This window comes from Malaclemys terrapin, chromosome 8 (assembly GCF_027887155.1).
Source record: "Malaclemys terrapin pileata isolate rMalTer1 chromosome 8, rMalTer1.hap1, whole genome shotgun sequence".
Taxonomy (NCBI): Eukaryota; Metazoa; Chordata; order Testudines; family Emydidae; genus Malaclemys; species Malaclemys terrapin.
Genome location: NC_071512.1, coordinates 6,697,552 through 6,710,300, shown reverse-complemented (window position 1 = coordinate 6,710,300; position 12,749 = coordinate 6,697,552). Strand labels below are relative to the sequence as shown.

The window sequence follows — 12,749 nt, the reverse complement described above, 5'->3', positions numbered from 1 at the left end:
ATCTGGGTCCACGTCATATAGCTGGCTCCCATCTTTAGAATGGACCAAAGCAACATGCTAAACAGCTTCAAACTTTGGACCTTCGAATCCATCTCTAATTAAAATGGGAGGAGACGGTCCAACCCAGTGAAAACGCCCCAGTCCCTCCTGCGGTGCATCCCTCGTGGAGAGGTAGTAGTGTCCCGCAGCCCATGGCCCTGGCTTCTGCCGGGAATCCTGACTCCACTGCAGACTGGCTTTCCTTGCATTCCTGATGGCATTGAGTCTTCTTTCTCCTCTTTAATTCCAGTCTGCAGCATTCTAGTTCATTCCAGATCATCAGTGGGTAATTAGCCTGTTTGTGCTGCAGTCAGGGGAAGCTGTGCTCCCAAGTTTCCAGGCAGCAGTGAACAGTGGGGGTGCAAGGGGTGGGGAGAGAAGTGCCTTGTGGGTATAAATAGCAACCAGATTGGTTTCATTTGCATCTTGCTCTGTTAACCCTTTCCAGCCCAGCACCGAGGCCAGCGGTGCGCGTCAGGAGTGCACGCCAAGGACGGGTGGCGAATAAAAAGGAGGCAAGACTGCTGAAGACCAATCTGCAGCATACACGGCCCTCAAAATGCAGGGGGCCTGGAAGACCGGTGAAGCCAATGCTAAAGTTCCCATTCACTTCAGCGGGAGCGAGGCCTGGCCCAGAGAGCATATGGCAGAGCAGCTCTAAGCCGCTCTAGCTTATGCCGCTGAGAAGCTGATTCAACTGATTGGCCCATCCTGTTACTGATTGTCTGTGCTGTGGGGTGCTGGCAAGAGGGGGAGGAGAGGGCTGCATCAGACCAGCCCCCCTTGCACCCTTCCCCGCTTCGCTCGCTTGCAATCCTTGCCACTTTGTAGCAGCACCTGCTGCCGTGATGGACACTGGTGTTTCCCATCGGAGGAAGCTTCCCAGAGTTCCTTTGCTGTCCACCAGGGGGTGCTAGGGTGCACCATGTGCTCTGACTTGGACTGTTTCTTACTCCTGTGCTGTGGCTGGGCTGATCCCTGCACGTGGAGCCTGTTACAGGAAGGTTTCCGTGCCCTGACATCAGCAAAGGACATGCCTGTGGGTGCTCCCCGTCCCACGCTGAGCAGCGGGCAGCCTGCAGGTGTGGGGGTGGGCTGCCTGGTTTCAGGGCAGCTTTTGACAGACCTTTCCCCCTTGCTAACGGGGAGTGGATCTGAACTAGAGAAGTGGAGGCGGAGGAGAAGATGAAGATAATGACTGGCCAGAGATGAGGACTCACGGGCCTGCCATAACTAGGGCTCCCTGCCGGGCAGTGGCTTGTGGAGATAAGGGAATCTGCATCTGTTAGCAGGAGAAATGCTCTGTTTCCTGTATGAACTTACACATGCCTGGCAGTGACAGGTGCATTCCCTGGCCATCTTACAAATGCACAGGGGGTCATTTTAGTTTTCAGTAGGTAGGTGTTCAGTGCAGAATGCCGGCTAGCTGTGCCCAGGACAGAGTAGCAAATCTCTGACAAGGGGAGGAGACTTCCCTTCCTCTGTGCTCTGTCCTTTGCAAAAGGGGCAGGAAAACGCTTTCTTCGTCCTTGGTTTGCCAACTTCGTTCAGGATTGTCCTGGAGTCTCCAGGAATTAAAGATTAATTTTTAATGAAAGATCATGTCATGTGATGAAATCTTCAGGCATTCATCCAACCAAAGTTGGCAACCCTACTTTGTCCCTCTCCCAGATTCATTGCGTGAGTGATGCTTTGCACGCCTCGGGCGCCTGCCACTGTAGGACCTCAAAGTACTCTAATGAATCCAGCCTTCCAGCATCCCTGGGAGGGAGGCAGATATTGCCATCCCCATTGTACAGGTCAGAAGTGAGGAGGCATGGAGAAGCACAGGTCACTTGCTCTGTGACTAGAGCTGGGAAGTGAATCTAGTGGCAGTCACCTGTTCTAACTACTTACACGCAGGAGCCCTGATCTGTTCCATTATGTACTGAGTCCAGCTATGTAATAACTGTGATGGCTTCGTCTTCTCTGTCCTGCACCTTTCACCTTTCTGGGGAAGGGAGAGAGCAGCCTCTGTGTCCTGCCAGCTGGATGTGGGGAGCAGACCCTTCACCATGCTCTTGCCGGCAGACTTTACTTTTGTTCTTTCTTGTGTGGTTTCCCGTAATCCCCAAACAAAAGCCATTCAGACTGAAAGGAGATGCTCCTCTCTTTGAGCAGGGAAAAGCACAACACCCTCCACCTCTGGGGGGCTGCGCTCTCTCTCATTTCCAGCCCCAGAGAGCCTGGGAGAGATTCGGATGCTGTGTCGCTTGGGAGATGCCAGGGTGGCAAAGATTAGTTAGTAAGGAGCGAAATGCTGGGGAAATTGGCAGCATTACTGTGATGGCCATCGCCCGTTCCCTCCTCCCTCTCTCTTTTTGCTCTGCCCCCCAGATTCTCGCACTGCTTGGCTGCCGCCCCGTCTCATCCTCCCCCGCCCCCCCACCCAGTTTGTTTTCCCTTTGCCCAGGAGCGCTGTTCCAGCTGGAGCGAGGGGAGCAAATCCCTCTGTTGTCACGGCAACAGCTTGGTCCAGCGCGGTCTGTGACTCGAGCTGATGCAGAGACGACCTGACGCTGCTGTGCAGGCATTTGCCTGAGACAGATTGAAGCTGACAAGCTCTTTATGAGCTGAAACATTTATGAAGCAGGGACCGTGTGTGTGTGCATGTGCGAGGGGGGGGGGTGAGGTGGGAAGAAGCAGGGAGTACAGTTCCAGGCAGAGCAGACAGCGCAGGGCGGATGGAGTCTGCTCAGCGTGGGCTCACCCACGGGACTGACTTTCTGCTGCCACTTACTGTCTCCCCCTCACCACGGTGTGCCACAGAACAGCGGTGGGCACTGCATGACGACGGGATTTGCCAGACAGGTGAGAGCGCTAACCCAGACAGGCCACGGCGTGCAGCGCTCAGCATTCTGCGGCCGACGCTTCAGTGCGTGGCTTGTTCCAGTGGCCCGCACCTCCCGGGCAACGGCCTATTTCACCTCGGCCCGGACGGGGAAAGCCAGGCAGCAGCAAGACAAGGGGGGGACGCCCCAGTTCGGAACAAAGCTGGCTCCGTCTCAGCATGGCGGGCAGCTCTGGGGGGGATACCGTAACGGAGTGCCTGTTCCTGGGGTTGCAAGCCGTTTCCTTTTCAACCCGGTGCAAAAACCCAGCGACGCTCCTGCCTGGGGTCAGAGTCCCCGTGGGAGGGAAGGTTTTCCCTAGCTCCTGCCCTGAGAGCCACAGGCCTTGTTCACCACGTTTCCCGCTGGGTGGGGATCTTCCTCCGGGGAGGCGAGCTCTGGCCCAGCCAGCTCTGGGAGAATGGGGAGAGTGACTGATTGAATCAGCATCACTGGCAGGGCTTGGGGTTGGGTTTTTTTTCTCTCTCTCTCTCTCTCTCTCTCTTCTCCTGGCCTATTTCTGTCTTTCCCAGAGGCTCAGGAGTTTTCCTGGAACAGCTTTTCTGAGGGAGGCTACCATCAAATGGACGTTTGATGGGAAAGCCCCCCCCTTCTCATGTCACCCGCCTCCGCAGCCCCCACCCCTTCGCTGGTCCCTGATGGGATCTGCTCTCCCTTTGGAGAGCCCTGAAGAAAAAAGCACCCGGGCAGTGGGAGGTGAGGGGGGGGGGGGTGTTAAAAATGGAAGCACTGCCCACTTAATGGCATGCTCTTGCTTCTTCTTATGTGGCCAAGTGCTATGCACAGGGCCTGAGCTAAAGTCAATGGGAAGTTGTCCGTTGATTTCAACGGACTTTGGATCACACCCTTAGACCTCACTGGAGGAAGTCGCCCCACTGAGCCAGCCACGGAACATTCGTGTCCCACAGGGAGCGACTGCTGGCCTCTGGGGATGAAGGCCCTTGGCACCTTGTTCTCCTGTCACTTACAATGGTCTCATACTCCAGTTGCACCGACCTTGGGGGAGCCATTTCTGAGTGGCACAGCACGAGTGGGAGGAGAACCAGGCCTCTGCGCCTCAGGCAGGCCTTTCAACACCGATGGAGGCCTCAGCTTGTCCAGGGAGCCGCACAGCCTCCCTCAGTGGGAAGTAGAGGCGGGTGCAGGGTGTGCCTGGAGGGAAGGGAATGCAGAGGGGTAACCGCTCCCCACACACACACACGTCCCCAGCATGGAGAAAGACCCTACCTATGTTTGGATGCTTCAGAAGACGGCAGATCCGAGCCTCTCGCTCCAGCTTCTGGTGGTCTGAAAGAAACAAGTCACAAGTCAGGGTGTGGGGGAAGGCTATGCAGGCTCCCTTCATCAGGAGACATGGCTATGGCCAAACCTGCCTCCGCTTCCTCTCAGGCTCCAGAAAATACAAAGGCTCCTGGTGGGACTTGATGCTGCTCATGCAGGGGACCCCAGCGACATTCTAGGGGTTGTGGGGGGAACCAGTCACTTTTACCCTTTAGGAACAGGATTGAGGATATTCTTCAACACCAAGAGGGTCTGACATATGTATATTTCAGCCAGGATATCCTTGAGGAGCACACCCCCAGGCTAACCTTGCAAGACCCTGTATCACTTTTAAATGAGATACAGGGCCTACCATGCCTCCTCATGGACAGCCTTCTGCCTCTGTCCCCACCAGCCTGTCTTTGCCCCAGGCTCTCCCCATGGCTCTCATCCCAGTTTCCTTTCCTAGCTAGTTCCAGTCTCCCACACTGAGCTCCTCGTCCACCCATCACAGCTCCCAGTCTCCCCCCAGGTCCTCAGGTTCCTTGTCCCTCTCTCCTTCCCCAGCCAGCCCCAGTCTTCCCCATCCCAGGCTCCTCATCAGAGCTAAGTTTTGCATCCACCCCATTCCCAGTTCCGGTATCCTCACCAGGCTTCCAGTCCCAGTCTCAGACCCAACTTCTCATCTGATCTAAGTCTCACCCCACCCCCAAGAACTGGCTCTGAGTCCCTTCACCCCCATTTCCCACCCAGTCCCAGTCTCCTTGCTGAGACCATCCCAGCCCCGACCCAGCTCCCAGACCCTGCCTCCCACCCCACCCAGCTCTTGTCCCCCCTGCATTTGAGTCAGGCTGCCTCCTCCTTCCCCTCCTCAGTGCCTGGGTGCCAGCGTAGGTGAGACTCTCTGCTCTCAGTTCTGGAGCCCAGCACCACAGCAGCCTGCAGCAGCCCAGAGGATCAATTGCCGGGAAAGTACTGCTTTGCTCCTGCAGCCCCAGGCTGGGGCATCCTCTGTCGCTCTGTGGGGATGGCAGTCCGGTCAGCAGATAGGAGCTGGGTGGGGATGGAGCGTGCTCAGTGCACATAGACTCTTCAGAGAATTTAGCTGCCAAGCTCTAACAAGTCTCTACTGAGCACGTGCAATCTGAGATTTTGCAACAGCTGATAACTTGTTCTGATTTGGCCAGTTGTCCCCTTGATAACAGCAAAAGGCACATTCTTGACATCAGGGTGACCTCTCTGCCCGATCTCAAGCCCTCTCTCCACAGCATGGAGATGCTAGAGCTTTTCACCTAAACGGCTGAAAGAACTTTTTAACATGGGCAATACGATGTATTTTCCCCTAAACTAGTTCTTGAATATGGCTGAACCACCTCCACTGAAGCCCCCCGCCCCCAAAATCAGCCTAAGGCAGACACACACCATCAAAAAATGCAGCGCTAATGGTTAAAATTTGGTAAAGTTGCAACGCAACAGAAAATAGGGTCTTACAATGGGAAATGACAGACAATCTGCCTCTCTCTTTTTTCAGTCTCTCTTTTTTGTTTTGTTTTTTTTGTTCCGCCCATTCTCTGCTCCTGTTTTCACTGGATTTGCTTCCTCTTCTCTCCTACAAACCCTTGTCCTCCTTTTTTTTTTTTTTTTTAAGAGTGTGTGTGTGTGTCTCTCTCTCTTTCTCAGGAAAAACACAAACCCCATAAGGTTAGTGTGGAATTTTGGAATGCAAGATGTACAGAATTAGATAGCCTGCATTCTCCCATCCTTAGCTGACAGAGAGTGTGTTTTGATGTGACTAGAAGATCGGGGACAGCAGTCTCACACTGCACCAGAGGTGCCATAACATCAGACTCTTAATAAGCTCCGGCAGACCATTTATTGCTGTGTGCTTGTGAGCACAGGACCAGCCTCTCCCTAGCTCTCCGACATCTCTTTCAGTCTCTCTCCAACGTGTGCACGTTGACACAAACTGCAATCTAATTCTCCTCTAGTGTCCTTCGGCCCTGATCAGTGCTCTGCAGTAACACGGTTGAGGAGCATGACTCAAGCACTAACATAGACACACATGAACCACCTTGAGAACACCTCACCCCTTAATGTTACCCTGTGTTCAGCGAGCATCTCATTCCACCCAGGCTGCTACATACAGCTTCCCTTTCCCAACTTCTCTTCCCAAGACTACTTCAAATATACCTGGTTCAGGAATTTGGCCTCACAAACATCCCTGAACTTTGCAGTTCTATGAAATCCAGTATAGGGAACCAGATCCAAATCATAGAATATCAGGGTTGGAAGAGACCTCAGGAGGTCATCTAGTCCAACCCCCTGCTCAAAGCATGACCAATCCCCAGTCAGATTTTTGCCCCAGTTCCCTAAATGGCCCCCTCAAGGATTGAACTCACAACCCTGGGTTTAGCAGGCCAATGCTCAAACCACTGAGCTATCCCCTCCCCGCTGCGTTTCATTCTGGGATGTACTGAAGTGATTTTGTGTTTGTTCCTTTGCATTTTACTGCCTTCTCAATCCATGAAATGGACTTCCTGGGAAGAGACACGTTCCCACAGCAACACTTTGTGAATGTATTTCATGGTATCAGGCTCTAAGCAGCAGCAAGAAGAAACAGGGTTATTATTAGAGCTGGGCAAGCCTCAGCCGTGACTCTTGCTATGGTCCATCCTGGTTCACCCCCTGGAGTTTAACTTTGAGTTTCAGTAAATCCTGCTAGTCAGGCTCCCATGCAAGATCCTCACCAATTCCTCTCCGCCCCTGGTGTTTATACCCTTCCAATATTTGTAGACTATTCTATGTCTCCCTGTTAGCCGTTGCTTTGCTAAACTACACAAGTTTAGTTCTCGGAGTCTTTGCTCAGAATTCATCCCCCTAGACCCCTTATCCTTAGACTCAAAGACTTGGACTCAAAGACTTCAAGGCCAGAAGGGTCCATCATGATCATCTAATTTGACCTCCTGCACAATGCAGGCCACAGAACCTCACCCACCCACTCCTGTAACAGACCCCTGACCTCTGGCTGAGTTCCTGAACTCCTCAAATCTCTCCATTTCATCAACTTCTTTCCAATTACGTGGTGGCCAGACGGTAATGCATAGTCGCGTCACTTAACGCGCTGCAGGAATGGGCTCATATACTCTGGCGATATGCAGGATATCAAAATCTACGCAGAATAAAGCAGAACAGAGCATTCCAGATGCACTCACAGCAGGCCTGTACAGAGACAATCCATACCACACCCTGGGATACTTTTGTATGTACAGCCCAGAGCCGCAGTCAACTTTTTCGAGGTTTCTTTCAGCACAGCCAGTGAATTGCCCTGAGAAGCACATTCCCACTGGCTTTTCATAGATTTGTAAGGCCAACGGGAATCATTACAACCATCCTTGTCTGATCTCCTGTACAACATAGGCCAGAGATGTTCCCGCTGTTGTTTATGTCGGCCTGGGCTAGTTCCTCTTCCCTCTGCCCACCCGGGCTCTCCGTTATCAGGCATCACTCATTGAGAGTAGCCACACCATATCACGGAGGAAGTAGGCAGCACTTCCCCTGGCACATGTGGCAAGAGAAGGCCTGCGATAGGCTACATGGAGAACACTGCAGGAGCCAGGGACTCGGCAGGGATGCCACTTTGCTCAGATAACATGGTCACGGGCATGGTCTGAGAATCAGACAGGACACAATTTGCTCAGTCACGTGGACCCCAGTAATATTACCACCTCCCTTTACTTGTTAAAGGAAGAAAGGAGCGGCAAAGCCCCGCAGAGTACAACAAGCCCTGGCACACCGGAGGGCTCCTCCAGGCCAAAGGCAACTCACCAGGTACAGCAGTTTTCCCTGCCGTGAACTGCTTAGCTCCAACCTTGCTGCACGCACCCGAGGAGCTCCGAGAAAGCTGAGTGCAAGGGGAGAGTGGCCCTGGGGGCATTCCCCTAGCAGGATGGAGGCCCCAGGCTAACTCACAGGAGGGTATAGTTCCACCCGTCACAGCAGAGCAGCCTCCCAGCGTGTGAGTCAAAGGCTGCGAAGAGCGAGCGTCACCTCCAATCACAGGGCTGCCCAGAGCAGGGCTGGGTTGCTCTCCCTCTTTCTCTCCCTTAGGCTGGCAGGTGATATGAGCTTCATGTCTCAAAGTCTGTGCTCTCGCTGCCTTGTAATGCCTGAATAGCAGGTCGCTCCCGCCCCCCACTCAAGGGGGCAGCACATGGGTCACACTCAATTCCGTCTCTTCCCCAGCACATCCTCACGCTACAACACAAATGCTTCCTCGGGTCCAGGAGGCCTCTCACTGTGCACACTGTACTAAAGAGACAGATTTCACCGCTTGGATTCCCGCACGCTCCCAGTGGGAGCTGAACATGCTGGGATAGTACGGGCACTTTCTCGCTCAGTGTTTGATCTTGTGTTTGTACTTTGGGATAGGGAGGGAATGAGGCAGAAATAAAGGGAAAGGAACTGGGAAGGCAGTGTGTCCTATTGGATAGACCACAGGAGAGCTGGATTCTGTCCCTGTCTCTGCTGGGTGACCTTGCCCAAGTCACGTCACTGCTCTGTGCCTCAGTTTCCCCATCTGTAAAATGGGGATAATATGCTACTGCCCTCCTTTGCAAAGTGCTTTCAGATCTACTGATGAAAACCACCATAGAAGAGCTAAGTACCATTATTATTTTGGTAAAGGCCCTTGCTTATTGAGAAGAATTCTGCTGGGAGGCATGGAATGCCCTTGAAAGGAGAAATGATTCATGCAAACAGCAGCTGACTTGGCTGGTCTTTTCTATGTGTCCCTTACTTAGTGACCTAAGGGAGGATAGCACAGGAGTGGAAGGCAGGACACCTGGGCTACCTTTCTGGCTCTGCCTTCAGTCTTCCTGTGTCATTTGACCTGTTGTGCCTCGGTTTCCCCATCTGTGAAATGAAGATGCTAATACTTCCCTATGCCTCATAGGGCTAACTTCATTAATGCTTGCAGAGTGCTTGGAGATCCTGAGAGAGGCAGCTGTGCAAAGCATTATTAGAAGTGAGACAAAACGGGAACTATTTCTCTGAGCACTGAGGCCATTAATAAATGGGATGTAGACCAAACGAACCAGGTTTGGATTACTTGACTAATAAGATTTTACAAAGCAAACCCCCTAGCCCTGCTCCTGCCCATCCCTGTCATTCTGAGATTCAGAATAAATGTCTCTCCCCGCACCCCCAGCTTTTCCTTCTGCCTGGTCCTGCATTTATACCATCGCAATCTGTCACCACTGAAATGACTGCAAAGTCACAACTCCGGCGTTTGACAGCAGAGGCGGCCAGGAGGGGGTTAGCGCTTACTAAAGCACAAAAGGTACTGAGAATAAATAGTGAGAAACAAGTGCAATGGATCCGAGATGGCGAGAGGAGATAAAGCAGCAACCCTGGAGCCTGGCCGGCGCTGGAGAGAACAGTTACATCAGTAGTCTGGTTTCCCCTGGGCCACCCCAATCTTGGCACAGAAAGACCAACTGCAGCGGGGGGGGAGGGGGGGAGTTAAATCTTCATGTCCCACTCAGTCCATGGCCTCCCTCTAAGATTGCAACCAAAGGCACCAAGCAATATTGTTGTTTTGCCACCAGGAACAGGACTAAAACAACAATTGAGTCCACATATAGTAAAGCCACCAAAAGGTAACTTCCAGGTATTACTAACCTGGACACATTTGATCCAATAGCCTAAAGGTTAAAGGTTTGTTAGTCCAGTAGGAACCCTCCAATCCAACTATTCACCACTAATGGAATTGTGTGGAAACCTTGAGATGCTCGAACTGTTTACCCCAGTCTGTTTGACTGACGCCGCAAAGGGGAAAGTAAGCCCAGCTTTTCCTACCAACCCTGCAGTCGTGGGTGTGCAGGGACGGGCGCTCGCAGAAAAGTGCCCCAAAGGGATAACAGAAGATCTTTTTATACACACCACAAAATATGCAGCATCAAAATGAAAGGTGCCTGGCTGAGAAATGGCTGTGTCTGTTAAAATGAGACTCCACTAGCCGTCAGGTGCCTGGGGGAGTGAATTTATTATTTGCCTTCTGAGCTTCTGCCTGTTGTCCTTACTCAGGCAAAGCTTCCAGGGAAGTCATTGAGTAAGGAGAAGTGATTAAAAGCAGAGCAAAGACTTCAGGATTTGGCTACTGATATTTACCAAAGAGATATGGGCTATAAAGTGGTGTTTTTAGAATAACCTTACTTGGGCCTGTAGCAGGATTTTAACCTATGATCTTCAGCATTAAAAGTAGAATCTCAATTACCTGAATAATAGGGTAGCTAAAAGAGTAGCTCCATTAGCTGTCTGCTGTAATAGACTCTTATCCCCCAATGCGGCTCGACCACTAGAGGGAAACAAAGATGCAACTTCTCCTAGTATGGGTTGCCCATTCTTTGCTATTCAAATCCACATGTGCTGGACAGTGAGGTCAGGAGACAGAGAGGGTGGATTCTACGGAGCTCAGCCCTCAATCACAAGGCAGCCTAGCACTGGGACAGTACATCTGGGGTGATGGCAGGCACTGAATCCCAGACCATCCGACACTGGATAATATTTCAGGGGGTGCCTATCAGGGAAATTAACTCTCACTCCTTGAGTCCGGCACTGGGAAGTTGATTGCCGGGAAACAGAACAGATCTGGATTTGCAATTAACATAGTTCTAATCCCTGGCTGGAGAATAAGAAGGAAATGGTTCCGCAAATTCTTGCCAGCTCTATTCCAGTAGCTCCTGGGATTCATGGGGCAGACAGGCTGTGGGAAGATTACGGCTGTATGGGGTTTTAGCAAGGAGCCTGGCCCCTGCATGAAAGGGAGCAGTGGTGATTCACTCCAACCAGTCCCTTGGGGAGAAGAAGGGGTCCGCCAGGCCCGTAGCAATGACCGTTCAGTTTGGATAAACACCCCAAGGGCTGGATGCTTGTCTGCGCCTTATGGGCCCTGTGGAGCCACAAACGCAGGTTGGAAATCTCAGAAGGATAGATATTTTCTGCCTGCTGTTGAGAACAACCTCAATAAGGTGGGAGATTTTGACAGGCACAATCCCTGTCCCAGCTGAAACCTAGGGCTGGGATTTTCAAATGGACCTAAGTGAGGTAGGAGCACAAATCCTATTGACTTTCATTGCGATTTGAGCTGCTAAGTCACGCAGGTGTTGTTAAAATCCTACCCTAGGAGGGCGAGGAGCATGAAAAGGAAATCTAGCGGGAGGCGAAAGGCAGTCAAACTTCTCCAGGGCCCCCCAGCGGTGTGATCTGAATTTGGAGTTCTGTTCCACCATCTCTCCAGGTAATGAATAAGGAGCAGGTCTCGCTTTCCGCTGCTCCTCTCACGCTACATCTTAAAGCTTCTCCTCCCAGCGCTGGCAACTTTCCGACTCTGGATACTCCCTGAGTCAAACCTAGCCCCATTCTCCGCACCTGGCGGGAGCGTCAGGATGAAAACACAAGTGGCCTTTGGATGAATGAAAAGGCAAGAAGAACAAGCCACTTCCCTCCTTGGGCCTCGCGTTCTGCAGGGATAACCCTGCTGACCTGCCTCCCAAGGGTGCTCGGAGGTTTATTTTGTTAGTGGTTTAGAAGGGCTTTGAGATGCTCAGGGCAGAGGTGCTGCAGAAGGACAGAAAGTTCAGATCAAGTGGGGAAGACTGTGTTTAGCTTGGGAAGGCTAACCAAGCAGTCTAACACACACGCAATATACAGCACCCACTCACCTTTCCAGGTACCTGCACAGAAACACCCCCCCCACACACACACACCTAACCAACACCAGAGACACACACCCAGACACTTGCCTGTCTCGCCCAACCACCTGCATGCACTCACAGCCCTGCAGGTGCCCTTGCACATCCATGCACACACCTGCCTGCACTCACACCAAATCACTTGTCATGCACGCCCCTGCAAGCCTGCATGAAGTCTCCTCCGCACACAGACACTTGTACACTGAGGAATGCATGTCTCCACACCCATCTCCATGCATCCCTGCAGACCCAGCCTACATGAACATAGATACCCACTCCTGGCCAGACTGCTGCGTGCACACACTGGCACCCACACCTGCGCAACAGACACACAGCCCAGTCCTTGCTTCCTTCCTCCCTCACAGGCCACAACCCTCTACGAATGTAGCAGAGAATTGGCTGATTTCCTGTTCTGGCTTGTTCGGGTTCTTATAGTGCATCCAGCACCGTGGCATTCGACACCTGCCAGCGATGCATTAACCAACACAACTAGCTTGGCCTTGGGTAGGCACTTTGGGTTCAGAGACACACAGGGAGCTGAGAGGGCTCTGGGATTGAGCCGGGGGCGTGAGAAGGAAGCTCAGGAGAGTTGAAAAGCAAAGGGAGTTTCAGCGCAGTTAAGCACAGCATGGGTGCCGGGCTCTTTCACATGAGCTGCACAGGCCAGGGAGGGTGAAATCCCAAACAAAAGCTGGTGGCACTGAAACATGGCAGGGAGCAGGGAAGCTTTGTCCTTAGAAGATGCATTGCCAGTGATTTCTGTCACTGTGTCTGGCTGGAGGGGATCTGGATTTAAATCAAAGTCATT

At 52.3% G+C, this 12,749-nt stretch overlaps 1 protein-coding gene across 3 annotated transcripts in view; it reads right to left on the bottom strand.

Annotated features, from left to right (window-relative positions):
- CAMK2A (calcium/calmodulin dependent protein kinase II alpha) overlaps positions 1–12,749 on the bottom strand; it is an 81,733-nt gene that overhangs the window by 39,748 nt on the left and 29,236 nt on the right. For all 3 annotated transcript variants that reach the window (XM_054037332.1, XM_054037329.1, XM_054037330.1), the window contains exon 3: positions 4,158–4,217. In XM_054037332.1, the coding sequence (XP_053893307.1) occupies positions 4,158–4,217 (60 nt within the window). The remainder of the gene's footprint in view (positions 1–4,157; positions 4,218–12,749) is intronic.